Here is a 20,244-nt window from a genome sequence, read left to right on the forward strand (position 1 = left end):
AGCGGGCGGCGCCCCCCGGCCCCCGAGTCTGGAGCGGGGAGAAAACTAACTAGGTGGCGGCGGCGCCGGCCGCGGATCGGCGGGTTCAGTGTCTTCTTGTTTTATGTTTTATGGTTATTTTGTTTACATTTTTGATGGGGAAAAAAAAAAGATAAAAAAAAAATACTTTGTCCGACCTACCGACCCTATGCTGAAATTTCTTGTTACCGGAAACACACTATCTTTTTTGTTTGGTCTTATTTATGGTAGGTTCAATGCTTATATAGCGACAGAACTCCCATTTTTTTGTGGGCTTTCAAAAATGAGTAAAAAATGTCTGGTACAGACTCTCCCGATTTGAGAAAAATGTCTGGCATTAAATGAGTTTTACCGTAATGTAATCCTGTGATCTTGCATCCTATTATAAATCATCGTCACCATCCCTTTAGATTGGATCATTGGTATCGGCTACAGAGCTATTAATGCAAAAGGTGCGGTGTAATAAACAATTCAGAAAATAGAGGTCAGGCCTAATTATGTAAAGGCACAAAATCATTGTATTGATAGATTCCATTCTTGTACACCAATGAGTATTTTGTATTGTGTAACATGCAAACACGTTTTGCTTTGCCAGAAGAACTTCTGCTATGCAATGACGACGGAACTTGTGCTGCCACTCTTAATAATGCCATGATTTGTAAGGTATGAATTCTGTCAAATTCTTCTCCCTGCAGCCCAAACCAATTGATGTCCAAGTTATCACTCATCATATGCAGAGATATGCTGTCTGGTTTGGAGGCTCGATGTTAGCGTCAACCGTAAGTAGCAAAGCAATACAAACTTGCAGGCACTGGTAAATTAATGCGATCTTTGTATGTCATGATTGTAACTTTGTAACCACATTCACATTTAACAAATGAGCAGAACAGTGAATGGCTGGACGGATGAGTGGAGTTGTACTATTTGAATGACATTATACCGTGCCCCAAATTAGTGGGCATGCATTATGCAAAAATGAAGATGGCATTGTAGCATTTCTGTGGTTGTGCGCATGAGGATTCTCCTGTTTGTTCACTGACTAGAACGCTGATCTCCATTTCAAACAGGTTTGATAATTTGCTTCCCATCTGAGCCTTATTAAACAGGAAATTATTTGAGGTGGTTCCACATCAAGCAAGGCATACCGTATTTTCACAACCATACGGCGCATCGAATTAAAAAGCGTAGTGTGAGTTCTGGGTGCTATTTCTGTATTTAACACATACACAATACGCATTGTATTATTGAACGCAGGCATGGAAAAACGTACTAAACAATATAGTAGCATGCATGCATGCTAGTGTATAGTTTTGAAAAGGCAGCGAGAGCAAAACTGAGTTCGGTTGTACTTTTTGAAGTATTTAGAAATTTACTCATGTTATTTTTTTCATCAATCCTTATTACCAATCCACCAAAGTCCTCATCGTTTGTATCCGAAATGAACAGTTAGGCACATGCGTCATTGTTCCCTCCCGTCATTGTCAGAGTCAGTCTTGTTACCATGCGGCTCCTCAGAAATGATGCCGGCTTGTGCGTAAGCTGTTTTCGAGACAGGTTGTCTACTGTTTCAGACAGGCTTGAATGTCTTTTAGCATGTGACTCTCCGTGGCGTCAATCTGCCAAATTCTTGATCAATCAGTCAATCAATTTTCCAGGACGGTACAACTCCTCCCGGTCTTTTCCATTTTGCGAAGTGACTCCAACACCACATCCACTTTGTGGTTGAGTTCATTCAACGCATGAGTCTGAGTTTTGATCACCCGCCCCACAGTTTCCACGTAGGCTGACAGTTTGTGATCTTCCAATGAAGCTGAGGCAACCGGTTGAATTTAGCGATAGATCAGGAAACTGCAAACACCAAACAGCAGGATACCTGTTATCAAAAGGCCAATAAGGCTGCTGAATAAACATACGTGAAAACCTGTAACCATTGTACCATATTGGCCCGAATATAAGACGGTGTTTTTTGCATTGAAGTAAGACTGAAAAGTGGGGGTCGTCTTACATTCGGGGTCTAGACATTATACCCATTCACGATGATAGATGGCGCCAGATATCAATGAAGCGAATGCTGAACTTGACTCCCCAGGCCAAAGTGAACCCCTGCCACGAAGAATAAAAATAAAAATAGCGGTAGCGTGAAGAAGAAAAATAAAAAATAGCGGTAAGAATGAAAAGAGAAGAAAATAATAGAAGAGATAACAGAAAATGGAGCAACGTAGTGACAATCTGGAGAAAAGTGGGTCGAAGATCGGCCAGGTTAACCGAGAAGTTATGATGTAATTTACATTTCAAAAACCAGAAGCCATTCATTTACGAATGTGATTGCCCTTTAGATTTGAATGAGGCAAAATAACATGCTTTTTCTCTCAAATAAATTGTTATAATCATTTGTTTCAGATGTACTGTAATTATTTTCTGTAAAAAAATTAATTTGGTGTTCAAAAAGTATTTTTTCGAACTTGAGTCTTGAAAAAGAGGGGCTCGTCTGATAATCAGGGCCGTCTTATATTTGGGCCAATACGGTAAATGGCACAGCCACCTTATGCTGCATATATGCAGTTGCATATAATGTTTATATCTCTATCTTATATTTATATTGCATTCTATACTGTGTACAGGTCTTTTTCTGAATCATTTATTTTGTGCTTGCAACACTTTTTTTCTTCCCCCCCCCTCAATTTTGCTGCTGTAGACTGTGAATTTCCCCAGTGTGGGACAAATAAAGGTTATCTTATCTTATATAAATGTCTTCCACATCCTCTACCGACAATATTGTCAAGCACACCGTTCTCCAGCCAACGATCTCAGGTGTACCCAGCAGCATTTGTCCCAAAGGGGAAAAACGTGTCCGCCTTCACCGAGAGCTAGAGCAAGAAAAGTATATCATATATAATTTGTAACTCTTCATCAGAATAATCACCAACGTCAAAGTCAAGCCCACAATAGACTCTCTTTCCTTTGCTGAAATAGCATCACGAAGGCTGATTAGCCACAAGCACCATCTCGGGTTAACCACACTGTTAAAAATTTAGCGTTGTCCTTCGGTGTGTTAACCTAAACGTCAAGTTAACAGCCAGTTAAAGTTAACCGAGCTTTGAGCAACAAGATAACGGTGCCGTTAAAGTTAACGGACGGTTAAATCTACCTAACCAGCGGTTAAAAAAAGAACGGAGTTTTCAACAACCAGGCCCTGGCTTTCATCTCAACTTTCTTTTATTGAGAATTTTCATCTGTTCTGCAACTGTTTTTCTTTTATCAAGTTGGATAGTCCATCCCAAATTTGTGGGTAGCGCGATGCAAATTGCGAATATGCAGCATGCTGTTCACTGTGGCCCCAGTTGGCTGTTGTTTACATTCTGCACATCATGTGCCCCTGCTCCTACTTTTACGCCCATGTACAGCAACAATCGTCTCATTTCATTCAACTACAGGTCATTGCCCATTGTACACCCTGCCATCTCTCTTACTCATGACCGCAACATGCATATATACTCATCATAACCGCCAACATAGAGCAGAAAAAAACAACAATGTAAGAATATTGCTAAACACGACAATCATCGGACTGTGCACCAATACTGCGATGTAAGAATATTGCTACTCCACTCTGCGAGCAGACATTATTAGAGGTACCAAGAACTAAGAGCAGGCTCACAGGGGAGTGATCCTTTTCTTTTGCTGGTCCCTCTCTTTGGAATGACGTCCCACTGAACAGTCAGCAAGTCCCCTTGCTGCCCATCTTTAAAACCTGTCTCAAAACTTATTTCTATTCTTTGGCTTTTGACTCAGCATGACTCAGACTTGATTTTCAGTTTTACTGTTTTTGTACTTTCTACTGTCTTTATTATTAAATGGTTGTTTATTGTTGTACATATATTTGCTCCCTGCACAGCACTTTGTATACAGCGTGGTTGTTTTAAAGTGCTCTATAAATACAGTTGAGTTGAGTTGAGAGCTCATCAGGTGTGCTGCAGTGGAAGTTATTCTTGGCTTGAGTGTAATTGAGTGCAAGGTGTAGGTTGTGGAGATGCGGTAAATGATGACAGCAGGAGACAAAGGCGAGTCATGTCACTTCGCTCTCCACTCCAAGATGGACTGTTCTCACAGCAAGCTCCTCCCTCTCAACCCTTTCATGTCTTGCTTCCTTTTGAACCCAGACACATGTCAACTCCCTCCCCTCACTTAAAGGTACAGGTGCCCAGTGAACGTCTTTACCTTGTGGCTCACCTCAATTGAAGGTGTTTGAATTGAATGTGTCTGTTTGTGACATTGCTTTATCAAAGCTCCCTTTCTTCATACTTTTGTGTTGGTTGAACGTCATCCAAAAAAGGCCTCTTCAAAAGATCATCTCGAGTCTTTTTTTTTTTTTATGTTGCAGATTTTTAAAGGGATTTCAGAGTAGTTTGTAGCAGTTTGACTGAAAGAAAAACAACACAGGAAATTGGGCATTTTGTATGTATTTTTAACGTTTCTGTTTTTATTTCCTTCAGGTGTATGTTTTAACGCTTCCTTTTCTTTGTCTGTTGTCCCGCAGCCCGAGTTCTACCAGGTTTGCCACACCAAAAAGGACTATGAAGAGATTGGGCCGAGCATCTGTCGCCACAATCCTGTGTTTGGAGTCATGTCTTAACTACATCGAACAGCAGTGCGGCGGGTGACAAGGGAAGGTTGCAAGGACACATTGGAGAGGTGGAAGGAGGTGGTGCTCTTGAGACAGCCAAGGAGACACCTGACTGTTTTTTTTTTTCCCCCTTTCTGCCTTTTGTTTCTTTTCAAAGCCAGGCGAATGGTTTTCCAAAACCGTTTGCTGCTCATTCTTTGCTTGTTTGTTTCTTCTACGCAACATTCAGTGAATGCTGAGAGCGGTGACGTGAACGGTTCAGAATATCTGGGTTTGGTGGAGGCCTTGAATAATAAATACAAAATAAATGTTGCAACTTCAAGGTGAAAGTTTCGAACCCGGCTTTGCCTGCAGCTCTCTTCTCTGGCTTCAAATACACAACGCATACCATATGTAGAGCTTGTTTATATGACATGCCTTTTTAAATTGTAAGCCCAGGACGACATCAAGGGTTAAAGAAAATAAAAATTGACTGTTTCATCTGAACGGCGCAGCCTTGATGCACAGTATTTACCAAACTTTAATCAGTAGTCTCCCAATTATTACCAGTGTCAGTGTGGTCTGTCCTCTAATTCTCAAGTGTTGAATCATCTGCTTTCACTTCAGACAGTGGCAGGTTTCCACCTCTGTGATGCAGGGAAAGAAAAATCATTCTAGGCTATAATGATGCAATTGAATTCAAATGACTCTCAGACAAGTATTGTTTGATGTTTTTTTTTTTAATTATACACCAAATTATTGAAAGAATGGGATTTGTGTATTTAATGCCTTGTTACATTCCAATAAAGGCGAGAATTGGTTTCTTAAAACTGCAGTTTCTTGTACTTGATTTTCAGTCATGCCCCAATTGTGTCACAAGGTGTGTCAGCCATCTTGGAGCATTCCTGCTCATCCATGTTCACTAAACACCAGCCCCTTCCAATCCAAGAAAACCACTGGATCCTTACTTTTCTACATCATAAGTGAGGAGCCACCCGCAAAGCGTCCAAACAGTCCAAATACATGCCCACTTTCTCAGAGCAACTACCAGTGAAACACTTCATTTTGCAACAGAGTTGGGGAGAAATGGATCCTTTAAGACACCGGATCCCATTCACTTCATTGAGAGGTCTCAAACTGCCAACGCAGACCCTTGCCGCTTCCCTGACCCGACAGTTTTGGTTCCTGCTTCGGGGATGGTGGCTATGGGCAGCGGCCGCCACATACATTTTTTTTTTTTTTTTAAATAAAACCTGAATAAGACCCCTGGGTTTTTACGTTCTTTTCTGTCCCTACGCTGAAAATGACCCAATTTGTATTTCGACACACATATGCGTCTGTGTAAGTCCTTGCATCTGGGTGCACAACTTGCTGGAAATACACAAGCAGAGGTGAACAAGCATGACGAAACTCAGAAGCAGAACAAAAGCACACTTTTGGAGCGAGGAGAAAACTGAATGCTTTATTCCTCTGGTGAGTGACGCGAACATACCGGTAATGTGTTTTATTGACGGTTGAGAGTAACAAGCGGAAATGATGTGAATTGCATCATGACGTCTGTGCGTTGCCGTTTTAATTACTGAGGATATTCAAATAGGCGAGTAACTGTTAACGTGACGCGAACAGGTTATTCCGAATGTTTCAGAAACCCGAATTTTGATCTGAACCCGAAAAATGATTGCATGTAAACGTAGTCGGTGACCTCGGAGTGTGGTGTGGAGCTGTTTGAGACAAGCGGCACTTGTGTGCTGAGTAGTAAACAACTGTTAATGACTATTTGTGGGTTTTCAATGCACTGCATGTTTGCACTGTGGTTGAGAGGAAAGAAATTCCATATGTGCTGTATGTTTTACATGGAGCATATTTGACAATAAAGCTGACTTGACTTGACTTGGTGGGTGATGCACGCAGCAACCAGATGTCATGAAAAGGATGCGGCAGCCAAAGCCGGAGAGGCGGGGTTTTAGAGAACCAGGCGTCTTCCGGGTTAGAAAATATAGCTTGAATGTTTTTCAACTCCAGCTGGAGTGAAGGGCGTTTCCCTCCAGCAGGCGCCCCTGTGCCTCGTTTCCTAATCAAGCCTTGCCATGTATTTAAGGACTGCCAAGAAGCCAAGTGATTGTCAGATTATTTAGCCTTGCTCATGACTCTGTCTCCAAGTGGTTAATTTTCGAGACGTTCCTGACGTTTTTGCCTCAAAGCCTTGCCTCATTCATAGTATTTTTGTTCTTTTTTTTTTTTTAAAGATTGAATGAATATAGTGTTTTCCATTTAATTATATTGGCTTCTTTCGTTGCATTTTTAATTTAAATAAAAAGTAGGCTGATGATGGTTTTACAAAAGTAAATTCTGAGAGGGTTGCCATAATTGTGTTTCTTTTGAAATATTAAAACTGTCGTCTATACACAGCCATGTTGCACTTTTAGATTACATCATGATGTCACACAATTAAGTGCAAAATGTTATGTTCTGTGTTTTCTGATGATTTTCAAAAACGTTTTTCCAGATGCTTTATCTGATATAAAATATATTGTCTGAAGTATCTGTCTGTCTTGATTCACATATGAATTTAAGTGACATCCCAATCCAAAGAGTTCGATGTGATATTAGTCCACCCTTTGCAGCTAGCAGCGTCAACTTTTCACAAAGTTTAGGAGTGTGTTTATGGGAATGATTTGGAATTGCCCAGAATCTGCATACCAAGAGATTTTGGACAAACATTGAATTCTCCATAACCCTGCATAGAGAGTGGGAGAAAAACATTCCCGTTCAGAAGAGGATACCTACCCAGTGGCAAAGATGAGGAGAAATGATTATATTGGCAGTCGATTCATTCCCTTGAGTAATCTGCCTTGTCGAAGGCCAGATTCCCTCTCACTGCCCGTGCATCCCTGAACTTGTGTCCACTGGGCAAAAGCACCTGCCCACTTTCAGACAAGTCAAAGCAAGTCATAAAGCAAGTTTAAAAAGGCAACGCTCCTAGGCTACTTCGAAGGTGCAACTTTTTTTAAGCTCCTTTAGAAATGACTTGTGAATGTCTGGAAATGTTGGAACTGTGCCAAAATAACAAAGAACAATTACTTGAGAACTTCAGCTCTTACCCAGAAACATTGAAGAGCATATCATTACAAACCCAAGATAGCCAGCATACAGGCCATGCCCCATAACCAATCCCACCATTACCGACAGGCTTACTGGGGCTGAAGCCCGGCGGCCAGTGGTACTTATTTAAGAAAAGAAAAAAAAAAAAAAAGAATGCTCGACCCTTCTTTTGCCTCGTTTCGTTGTGGCACCCTGCTGCACACAACAACAGTCTACCATTGCGTTACCATGCTGCAAGTATGGCGTTTCTCAAATTCATGCACCCTGTAACCTGATCACATGATAAGCTGTCCACTGTAGTGGCCGCTGGTTAATGACAAACTTTGGGATGCATGGTGCCAACGACCGGAGTGCTATCATGTTTTGTGCATTTTTTTGTACTTTATTTATTACTTTTTAAATAATATTTTGATCCAATCAAGAATTGTAGGTGCAAGAGTGCACTACGTGTGCTCATTTGGTTAATAGTATTTTGTTATATCAATCCAATACTATTAAAATATATGTTTTTATTCATAGAAGTGACTGAAATAAAATACATTATTGGTTTATAAAAAAAAAAAAAGATAGTGTATGAACCTTCTTGGTTAGTCTATTTGAGAAAATTGATGAAACACATAAATATGCGTGCTGATCTGTTGGTTAATGTAGAAACATGAATTGTGCATCTTAGTTGTGGACGGTCGGTGGGTGCTCTATTTGATGGTTAGCCCCAGGGCCGATGAGTATGCAATGGGGGCCCCGCCCGTAGCAGAGCAGTAAATTCAATAAAGATTTAATCAACTCCTTGTAATTGCCGATACATTATTGGCTGAACCACAAACAAGAAAGCAATCGTTACGTTTTTTTTTTTTTTTTTTTTTAAATTAGGCTGTGTTGGTATTAGTGGTACAGGTGCAAACTGAAGATACAGTATGTGTATAATATGTATATTTGTAGATGCATTGAAGAAGAAAATATTCGTGGAATTGATGGACTCCATGTGCATTTCAAACATGATTAAGAGGAACAGCTGCATATCTATAATTAATCAAAACTCAAATAAAAAAATACTCTAAATGCAAGTGTAAACTGGGCTGTAAGAAAAGTATGAAATGATAAAACAACTTCAACTAAATATATTTAATCATCAGTCTGTATACAGTACAACATGCGAGCATTGCTTGCTTGTTTTTCTGCTTGTTTTTACTGTTTTCAAAACTTGCATCAGTTCAGCCTCCCCGGAAAGCAAAGAATGCCCTCAAATGTCTTTCCATGCAGCACCATATTGGAGGTGTATTCACTCGAGGGAAATTCTCTCTGAAAGTCATTCCTTTGTGGTGGAGTTGCTGTCAATCAATACAAGCTCTCTCAGGCTAGAACTCTGAGTTGTGCTCCCTGCACATGGCGCTTTTTCTCTTCTGTTGTCATTCCTTTTAAAAGAGACACAGTGTCTTCCCAGCGTTATCCAAGCCTAAGAACAACATATGAAACTAGACTGAAGAGACCTGGTCGAAATCCGCAATCTATTTTTCTTTTTTGTGGAAGGATTTCAAAAGTACAGCCTTGAGAAGGCATCCTTTCAAACCTGAGACAGCTGGAGCATCTTGAGGAGAAGACCAAAATACCTGCCGGCACTTGCAAAAGTCTCACAGAAACTTATATAACTCTTTCTTGCAGTGATTTTTAAGGGTAGCACCACAAAAATAAAGCAACGTCTGATTTCCAAGACTAAAGTTTTTTTGGGGTTTTTTTTTGGAGTGGGGTTGGGGGGATGACTGTATTGCAGTGACCATTGGGTTTACGTTTAATAGATTCACCCAAATTATTATTATTCCTCAATGTCTGTGACTGTCGTTGGAGCAGAGGTTCTATTATTATGAGAGCAGGGACACCAAGGCCCATATTCTTGTGTCATTTCTTTCCTGAGCCTGTTCTACCGAAACATGCTCTAGCTCTAGATCAGCGGTCCCGAACAGCTTATGAGCCATGGACCAGTTTCACCTCGACACACAGTAGTTTGATGGACTGGCCAACAGATAAATAAAAACAAATGATTAATTATAGTCTGGGTTGGTCGACTGGTTAGCACGCCAGGCTCACAGTGCAGAGGTTCAGGGTTTGATTCCGGCATCGGCCTTCCTGTATGGAGTTTGCATGTTCTGCCCGAGCCTGCGTGGGTTTTATTCGGGTCCTCCGGTTTCCTCTCACATTCCAAAAACATGCATGGCAGGTCAATGGAACACTCTAAATTGTCCCTTGTTGTGAGTGTGAGCACGGATGGTTGTTCGTCTCTGTGTTCCTTGCGATTGGCAGGCGACTGGTTCAAGACTACCCTGCCTACCGCCCGAAAACAGCTGGCATATGCTCCAGCACGCCCACGACCCTTGTGAGGATAAGAGGATCAGAAAATACAGTATATCGATGGATAAGAAGAGTACATCTCACCATTTGTGATGACGAATGTAGATAATGTAAGAGTGGGAGTCCTGCACATGTTTTTCTTCAGTGAGCTGATCTCATTTTGCCATAATTTTTTAAAATGTTTTTTTGTTGTTTTTTTTGTGTCATTTAAAACTAAATAAATAAATAAACTCCGATGGCTTCCAAAGTACTTCAACACCAGCCGGGAACATTTTTTAAAGTGGAATCGCTCCTTGCAGTTGAAAGTGTGTATCATAAAGAAATGTAAAAAAACGAAAAAAAAAAAAAACTAAAAATTAAAGTACCGTACGCTTGTGTGTGTGTGTGTGTGTGTATATATATATATATATATATATATATATATACACACACACACACACGGGTGACCCAAAAAAAACGGGCCCCAATTCTAATTAGGCCCCGTTTCTTAGTGTTTGTCCGAATGAAATGAAACTTTGGCCATAACTATTTTTATATTCAAAACATCACATCAAAACACTAGGGTCTTTGGACCTTTTTTTCTCCGTTCTACAGCATATGCTCTAGATGGCCTCCATTTAGCTCCGCGCATTTCTTGAGGCGCAGCACAAAGTTGTCCATGACGTTCTTACAGACTGAATTGGTAATGGCTCTCATCTCCTCCGTGATGGCTTTCTTGAGTTCCATGATGGTTCTGGGTCTCACGGGACATACCGAGGGACTGACTTCGCTTACGCACAGAGCGTTTCGGACTCTGCTGGAGAGACTCTCTCACTCTTTCAACCAGCTCGGCTGTTCGCTTCTTGGGACGTCCCGAGTGGCTTGGACGGCTCTCACTGGCAGCGTTGAGGTTCTCCACGGTCCCATACTTCTCGAAGTGGTCCACCCAGTTCTGAATTCTGCTTTTGGATGGAGCCTTTTCACATTCGAACTGACGCATGAAACTGTCCTGGGTTTCCTTAAACGGGCCTGTCTTGTAGTAAAATTTAACACAGTGTATTCTTTGTCCCAGCTCCCACTGGGGTCTTGGTGTACTCACGGTCGTTGATTCTGCCATATCCTGTAAAATAAGGGCAAACGGTGAATAAATAAAGGAGACATCACATAAAGTGTACACGGGGCCCGTTTTTTTTGGGTCACCCTTGTATATACTGTATGTATGTGTGTGTGCGTGTGTGTGTGCGTGTGTGTGTGTGTGTGTGTGTGTGTGTGTGTGTGTGTGTGTGTGTGTGTGTGTGCCGCTGAATTTATTAGGATAAGAATACATTCATTTTTTCCGCGTGAAGAAATTTGTGTCTTTGTCGTAATTTCTTTTGGTACATGTTGAATATCACAATATCATTGATTTTGCAAAATGCAAAACCCATATCACATTTTGCATCTTTTTCCAATATTATACAGCCTTCCTTTAAATTAGTAGTTATCATGTATGGGATCTTTGAGGATCATTTCAGCATCTCGAGGAGGTCGAGTGTCATATTTTTTGGAAATCAAGATATGGTCACCCAAAGATAGATGATAGCTAGATTCCCCCCACCCGTTTGTTCGCATCAACTGCGCGAGTGGAGACTGATGTGACAGTATGTCCACTTGTTGTTTTGTCTGTTTTTCACGGGCCCAAGAAAAGCCTTCTCGCTGAACACACATCACTTTCAGAAAAGAGACCCATTCATAAAGTAGGGAATTCGAAAACGTCAACGTATGTTAAAAATGTCACCCTGTTTGTGCGTTTTGAATTATCCATGATGTTCACCGAATTAATTCATTGAATTATTTGAAATATTCTTAATTTAAAGAGCTGATAAATCAGTCACATTTTAATACGTAGCAGGAAATGTTCTCCTTGTCATGCCATCATTGGCCAACAGGTGCCACTCTATTTCCATCTATTTTCATTTTTGCATTTTTTTTTTTCATGCATTAAAGTCAAGTCTAAAAGTAACCAGGCAACATTTTGTATGTATGTTACTGTATAATGTAGGAGGCGTAAGATCTGCGCTTGCATACAAGGACACAAGAGTGAATTGAGGAGCATTTGTCAGCAAGACAATTTGAAAGGATGATTGAAGAAGGGATACATGTGTCCCTCTCACTTCTCAGGGTGATCTTGAGGAAAGGACGCCATTACAGCATGTCATTACACCATTTAAGGCATTAGGTTGGTGGTATTATGTGGATAATACTGCTTTAGATGGAAGAAGATACACACACACACACACACACACACACACACACACACACACACACACACACACAATGGAATTGATTCCATTCCATTACTGAAGTCAAATTAAATCTGGATGAAACTCTGGCTGCACAATTTAGTCTTTCCCAATTCATGTTTCCCCAGTACACTGTTAATTTCAGGGGTTGACATGCAGTAGGTTGGAAGATAAACATCCATCCGTTTGTCCGTCCATCCATCCATCCATCCATCCATCCATCCATCCATCCATCCATCCATCCATCCATCCATCCATCCATCCACATGTCTTCTAATAATAAAGGTGCCCTTCCAAAAACAAGAATAGTCTTTGAGGCCACTGCTTTAAACTAAAAAGCCTTTTCTTGGAGGCTGGGTAATAGCTTATGGTTTCTAATTTTGGTTAATAAACTGCAACAATTTTTTTTTGGTTTTGTTTTGCTGCCAATGTAGTACAAAGAGTAATTGGGCATTCAAAGTGAATTTCAAACCTTCTGTCTTGCTGACTGATCTGAGGTCACGATACTGTGCAAGTGTCAATAAGTTGAAAGCTCCCACTGGGACCCGCATCCAATGGCAGGCAAGTTGAATGGCCGCTTTTGTGGGCCTGTCTTGGAAAAACTCAGCCACTTTTGCTTGGACTTGCCAGAACAAACACAAATCAAATATATGAAATATGAAATGTGATATTCAATAAAAGCGGAAGGATAATCACTTGTATATTGGGTTTGGTAAAATGAATTAGACTTTTAATAAAATAATCTAGGTTAATCACATCCCCTCAGTAAACCACCCATGAGAAAATGAATGCAACAAAATATAAAGAAGTAAGCAGGCTTGCTTCAGTGGGAAGAATTTGTTTTTATGTGCCGCAATAGAACTGGAAGAAATTATGCAAATAAAGACTGCAGGAGTCAATAACATAACAATTTGCTGTCAGACTATTGCACTTGTGTCATTGAAAAGACAGAAGAATTTGAAAATCAATATGAAGGATCAATACAAAGGTACACGGGGCGTTTTATGATTGAATTTATGCAATCCAGTTAAGAGGCGAGCAGCCATGTTCTGGACTAATTTAAGTTACGAAAGAGATGTTTTACTGAGTCAAGGGGTGCGGGGCATGTTGGAGCCCATCCCAGCTGTCTTCTGGCAGTAGGCGGGGGACTCTCTGAACCGATTGCCAGCCAGGGCACACAGAGACAAACAACCATTTGCGCTCACAATCACACCTAGAGGCAATTTGGAGTAAATTAAACTGCCATGCATGGTTTTGGAATGTGGGAGGAAACCGAAGAACTTGGAGAAAACCCATGCAGGCACGGGGAGAACATGCAAACTCCATACAGGAAGGCCGGAGCCGGAATCGAACCCTGGACCTCTGCACTGTGAGGTCAAGGCGCTAACCAGTCGACCACCAGACAATAAAACCACCTGTTTTTTTTTTTTTCTCATTGAAATGTAAAAGAATAAAAGCCATCCATGCTTTGACCGCTTCCAACCACTTGAGTAGCACTTTTGACTGATTCAAAGTGACATATATTTGGCAGTCATCAGCATAACAATGGAATGGAACATCATATCGACAAGGCTGGACACGAGCGGGAAAAGCTACAGTGGAAAAAAGTCAAGGACCAAGAATCACCCCTAGTGGTAGTCCACAAGAAAGAGGTGCTGAAGAGGGCACTGCATCACCAACCTGCACTGAAAAACTTCTATTGGTTAAATATGATTTAAACCAGAACAGAGTGCGACCTCTAATGCCCACAACATCTTTCAAATCAGACAGTAGGATCTGACAAATGACTCTATCAAATGCTGTTGTGAGGTCCAGCAGCAGCAGAATGACAGATTGACCAGCGTTTGAGGCACTGAGGATACCATTAAAAACCTTGATCAATGTGGTCTCAGTACTGTGGCCGCTTTTAAAACCTAACTGAAAAATCTTAGAAATACAATTTTCATGTACAAATGAGCTTATTTGTAAATAAACATTTTTGTTTTTCCAGAAGTTGTAAAAGCAAAGTTAATTTAGAGAGTGAGCGGTAACTGGATTTTAGTCTAAGCCTGATTTATTTAACAAATGTTGAACGACTGCGTGTGTTCTCATTATTACCACTCATTCTCGTGTGCATTTTCTTATAGCAACATGTGTATTGTGCAGGTGCCTAATTCATATGGGTGTAACTAACATTTAACATATCTAGATTTGTTTCCTCCACCCCACAATAGAAGCAGTATAATGAGTGCTTCATTATCTTGAATGTATTCCATGAATGAAAAACAATTCATTTCTAACACTACACCTGTTTTTATGACCTGCAAATTAAAGTGGGCTTGCAGAGTTGATTGCATCTGATTAAACATATTGCCATTGTGAAACTGATCATGTACACTCTGCTGTGGCTTATTCAATAATTTATTCAGTAATGTTTTTCAAAGAAATCCAATTACATGCAAAAGCACACCCCACGGATGATTGTCATACAAGATTTCATTTTGTTCTCATCATTCACAATGGGGATTTTCTGAAACTGATATGCAGTCCAGAGTGGACTCCACCTCAGTACTGCGATGGAAGACACTGCACCTTCCTCCTGATGCAGAACTTTTGATAATAGAAAATAGATAAATAAATAACATCAATAGTATTTTAACATATTTTATGGAATTAAAAACATTTTTTTTGAAAAAAAAAAAAAAAAAAAAAAAACAACGTCGAGAGCATCCCCGTTGATTTTTCCCAACCAATAACTTAATAACAATCATGAGTCATTTAACTGGATCATTTGGTTGCAGTCTATGTTCTTGCCTTGTTTCCACCAAGGGGTCCAGTATGGACAATGCAGTTCAAAGTGGTGTACTTCATTATACCTGTGGCAGGGTGGAACCAGACCTATTTTTGTACGCAGTGCAAGTCAAGCTCAAAGCGTGGTCTAGCTCATGGGTGGCGTCTTCTTTCTTTCGTAGACTTGCGCAGTTAGAAATAGGTGCGCGAAATTTGCGCCATTTTCAGAGTGAAACAGCGGAGTTGCTTCCTGGCCAATTGAAGAGACTCCACTCATTCCCTTTGAAATCAGCACACCAGAGGCATACAGACTTTGACATTGCAGAAGCAGAAACAGACTCACTGGGGTGCAGGCCTAGTGAGGACAAGCGGTATGGAAAATGGAAGGATGTCTGTGTTGACATGCTAATTACGATAATAGTACAATGTCCTAAAGCCGGCAGCTGTGCACACCACTCACGAAAAAGTGAAATAAAACATTTTTCTGCCAATGACTGGATCCGTGTGGAATGCGCTTACAGCAGTTATAAACTACAGGGCACCATCCCCCAGGGTAGTGAACAATAAGGGACTGGCTGACGATCAAAGTATGTTTTTCTGCAGATTTGGTAAGGACACCTCCATTTCCCACACCTGCCCACCCCCACCAGAAACTACCTCATTCACACCCCAGACAACATTCCCTGCTCTGGTGATCCACGAACAGGATGTCAGAAGGCTCTTCAAACAGCAGTAGATCAAGAAGGCCGCAGGACCGGATGAGGCATCTCCCGTCTGCCTGAAAGTCTGCGCTGACCAGCTGGATCCAGTCTCCATCCAGATCTTCAGCAGATCCTTGGAGCATGGTGAGGTCTCATTCTGCTTCAAAAAGTCCACCGTCATCCCAGTTCCCAAGAGACCTGCAACATCGGAACTGAATGCCTATCGGCCTGTCACTCTGACGTCTGTGGTCATGAAGTCCTTTGAACACCTTGTGCTGGACCACCTAAAGGACATCACCGAACCCCTGCTTGATCCCCTGTAGTTTGCCTACAGGGCAAACAGGTCAGTGGCTGACGCAGTCAACATGGGGCTGCATTACATCCTGGAGCACCTCAACAGCACAGGGACCTACGCAAGGATCCTGTTTGTGGACTTCAGCTCTGCGTTCCACACTATCATCATAGAACTCCTTTCATCCAAGCTTCTCAAACTCAGTGTGTCTCCTACAAGTCCTACGAACCCATCAGCAAGGTCCTCACTTTGCTGACGAGCAGGACACAACAGGTCAGGCTGGGAAGGACAACATAATCAACACATTAACACGCACCATCAGCACTGGGGTCCTCAAAGTATGCATATTCTCTCCGCTGCTCTTCTCTCTCTACATGACCGCTCCTCAACACACCCAGACATCAAACTCATAAAGACGGCACCACAGTCATCGGCCTCATCAAAGAAAGCAATGAGTCTGCGTTCCGACAAGAAGGGGATCAGCTGGCGTTTTGGTGCAGCCAACACAACATGGAGCTAAAAATGCTCAAGAATGTAGAAATGATCGTGGACTTCAGGAAATATCCTTCGCCACAGCTGCCCAATGTGAGGGGCAGCTGTGGCGAAGGATATCCAGCTGCCTTTATCAACCATCAAGACCTTCAACTTCCTGGGAATCACAGTCTCTCAGGACATGAAGAGGGAGGCCAATATTAACTCCATCCTGAAAAAGGCCCAGCAGAGATATGTACTTCCTGAGGCTGCTGTGGAAGCATGGCCTGCCACAGTATCTGGTGAGACCGTTCTACATAGCAGTCATCGAATCAGTCCCGTGTTCCTCCATCACAGTCTGGTTTGGTGCCGCCACAAAAAAGGACAAAATCCGACTGCAACGGACAGTTAGGACTGCGAAAAAAATCATTGGCACTGCCCTACCCACTCTCAAGGACATGCACATCGCAAGAACAAAGACAAGGCTACGGAAAATCCTACTGGACCCCCTACAACCTGTCCACCATCAGCAAGTCCTTCAAAACAGTCTTTATCCTCTTCCAGTTATCTGAGCATTTTCCGCATCTGAAGATGTCACCACAAACACTCTTTTGACAAGATTGAGCTTTATGCATACACTGAGTCCCAGGATTGGTTGTACACTCATATCCACAATCAGTAGCTGTGCTCTAATCTGCCAATCTTTGTGTTTGAAGGTTGCAATGCGTCCACCTCGAACAGGAAAACGTTCTCCAGTGTATCCACTCACTCTTGTTTTTAGAGGACGAACTTTGCTCTTTGTCGTCAGTGTTTTGTAGTCTTCCATAGATATTAGGTTTGCGTGTGCACCTGTATCCAACTTGAACGGTACAATTGTCTCATTCAGTGTTATTGGCGCAATCCGTTCTTCTTTTTCTGCTGTACAAGCTTGTACCACATCCACAATAAACTCCTCGTTATCAGCATCTTCTTCAACTGTGTGAACTTTCTGTTTTGATGTGGCTTTGCAACATTTTGCATAATGGTTATTCTTTCCACAGTTGTTACAGGATTTTCCAAATGCTGGACAAGATTTTGGCTTGTGGCTGCCTCTACATCTACCACATGTAAATTCTGTAGATTTTTCTTTTTGGTCTTTTTGTTTGGAAAATGTCTTTTTCTTCCGTTGTGCTTTATTTATCGCATGCACTGTTGTTTCTCCTCTTCGCAGCTCTTTAGCTTGTGCTTTAGTGGTCTCTGCTGCTCTGCACATACTGACACACTCATCCAATGTAAGTTCAGTTTCTCGAAGCAGTCTTTCTCTCAGTGCATTATCCGCTGTTCCACAAACAATCCTGTCTCACACTAATGAGTCTCTCATAGTGTCAAATTCACATGTTTTGCTCAGCGTGTGTAGCTGTGTCAAGTACTGATCAAAAGGTACTCCTTGCTGCTGGTCATGCGTGAAAAACTTGTACCTTTCAAAGGTCACATTTTGTTTCGGCACAAAGAACTGTTCAAACTTCCTCATCAGTTGTACCAAAGTCAAAATAGCTTCATCCAAATGAAAACTGATGTCCAAAGCATCTTCTCCAATGACATGCAAAAGAATGTGAGCCTTCAGTTTTTCATCATCACCTCCCGCTCCACTTGCTGCTAAATATCTTTGCTTAAAACTCTTCCAGTTATTAGCAAGATTACCAGTCAGTTGCATGGAAGTAGGTGAACTTAACTTATCCATGACAGCACAACGGGGGTAAAAGTCAGCTTTCTCTTGTTGGTTGTCTTCCATGTCGGGCACAAAATTCTCTTGTACTTGTTTTAATCTGTCCCGCGTCCTTCGTTTCACTTCGCAGTTCATAGCCAACGCATGCAGTAGCTAACTCCGCTAGCATGTAGCTTCGCCAATCACGCGTTCACTCACTTGGCCAGGGACTCCAAATCATCTCTCGCTCGTGCTTTCGTAGCTCTTTCGTGGCCAACCTTTTCACTTCGAGGCTGCTCACAGCCACTTCTGACACCATGTGTTGTCTCTTTTATCATGTAACGAAGGAGACGAGGCATGTTGGATAGAACTTGTTCACTCTTTACTTCAGCTTGTACTCTTAACTACTGTGGCATGCTGGGTAATGTAGTTCTTGTTATTTTACTCATAACATCACAAGCACCACGAAGAGCAGCTTTGTGAAGGTCACCCAAGGCTGGCCCAGGATCTGCCAGCTCTGGAACAACTCCACAAACAAGCAGGCCAGGATGCCGAACTGAGAGCCCGCCGGTCCCACCTCGGCACTGTATGGCAGGAAGATAGCCAACGCGAGGTTGCCAGTGATGCCGCTGACGATGTAAATGATGGAGATGCGCAGCCATCCTGCCAGCTTCTCCAGGTCCCTCAGGATGGTCATCTGGAATGCCACCGACACCATGCAGTGAAGGACCCCTGCATGCAGGAAAAGTGGGAGCCAAAGTCTGTAAAACTGATCTGGGACTTCAGGGTTGAGGAAAGGCAGCAGTCCACATACGTCATCCATGCAATGCACATGGGAGCAGAGAGTGGCTTCCTTGTGGAAGAAGCCATTCAGGAAGTCACAATATTCCTGGGATGTGATTTCACACCTCCCTTTGGTTCCCATGCAGCAGGGTCGGCCCGTGATGGTGCAGTCAATGTGAGGCAGGTTTGTGTGGTTCCCTGTGTTTGATCTGGTGCAAATTGGCCATTTGGTGATGTCGTCGGGCCACTCGTGTGGCGGGACCGAGGCAGGCTCCAGACATGTCGTCGGGTCCTGATGGCACACGGAGCCGTATTGTCTGGCTTTCCAGTTTAGGTGAGGAGCGCTTCATTCGAGTGGCGTCACTCCACATTGACGTACTCTTCATCCATCCACCCGGTAATGTGTGTAACAAGTACAATTTTTTTTGCAGAATAAAAAAAGAGGAGGGAGAGAAAGTGCAGTTTTTTTTCAGAGCTATCCTGAGACTAACTGTTTCCACATCTCAGCTCCAGAGATGTTTCGACATTGTAATGGATTACATTTTGGACACACTCTACTGGCGAGAAAAGACAGCTTGCTTGACTCTTAGACTCTCTTGTTTTTAACAGTTTGCCTTAAGGGTATGATTGCCTCATGGACCTGAGAAAAAACAAGAAGAAAAAAGTTTAATGCATTTTTTTGCAATCTCCATTCATTCAGCACATCTTAACGATGCTCTTTTTTTTTTCAATGAGCGTGGCCTCATCCTGTTCACTTCACTGGAGGAAAGGAGGCAAGCACTATGATATTTTTAATTGACTTTTGTTACGTTCTGTTGTCAACTCATGTCTGAAAACAGTGACCAGCACTCACCCAAATTCTTATGCACAGCTCTACGCATGACCACTCAACCTGTGAAAATATAAAACTAATCGGCAAAATATTCTTTTTTATTTTATTGACATTGTGACAATGTCCATTCATGTGACAATCCATTATCACCTCCACAATAATACAGCCAAGTTAGGGGTGTGAAATTATCTTCGGCTGGCAAGAAGATAATTTCGTTCCACTACCCTTGGCTGTATCTGCTGTCGAATGCCAATTAGGCCCGGACAGCAGTAGCGGCATGAGCCTGTTAGTTGAGTGGTCTAATGGGTGCCAACCTATAGAGTGTAACAAAACTTTAGCATCACTGAATGTCTAAATACTCCGACCAAAAAAAAACCCACCAAAA

General features: G+C 42.0%; 1 protein-coding gene across 1 annotated transcript in view; it reads left to right on the top strand.

The window, feature by feature from the left end:
- The window catches only part of LOC109528952 (actin-related protein 3), a 22,037-nt gene extending 16,584 nt beyond the window's left edge, over positions 1-5,453 (top strand). The window contains exons 11-12 of the mRNA XM_019892038.1: positions 714-797; positions 4,556-5,453. Of these exons, the coding sequence (XP_019747597.1) occupies positions 714-797; positions 4,556-4,651 (180 nt within the window). The 3' untranslated portion in view covers positions 4,652-5,453. The remainder of the gene's footprint in view (positions 1-713; positions 798-4,555) is intronic.
- The last annotated feature ends 14,791 nt before the right edge of the window (positions 5,454-20,244 follow it).

This window comes from Hippocampus comes, unplaced genomic scaffold, assembly GCF_001891065.2.
Source record: "Hippocampus comes isolate QL1 unplaced genomic scaffold, H_comes_QL1_v1.1 scaffold310, whole genome shotgun sequence".
NCBI lineage: Eukaryota > Metazoa > Chordata > Actinopteri > Syngnathiformes > Syngnathidae > Hippocampus > Hippocampus comes.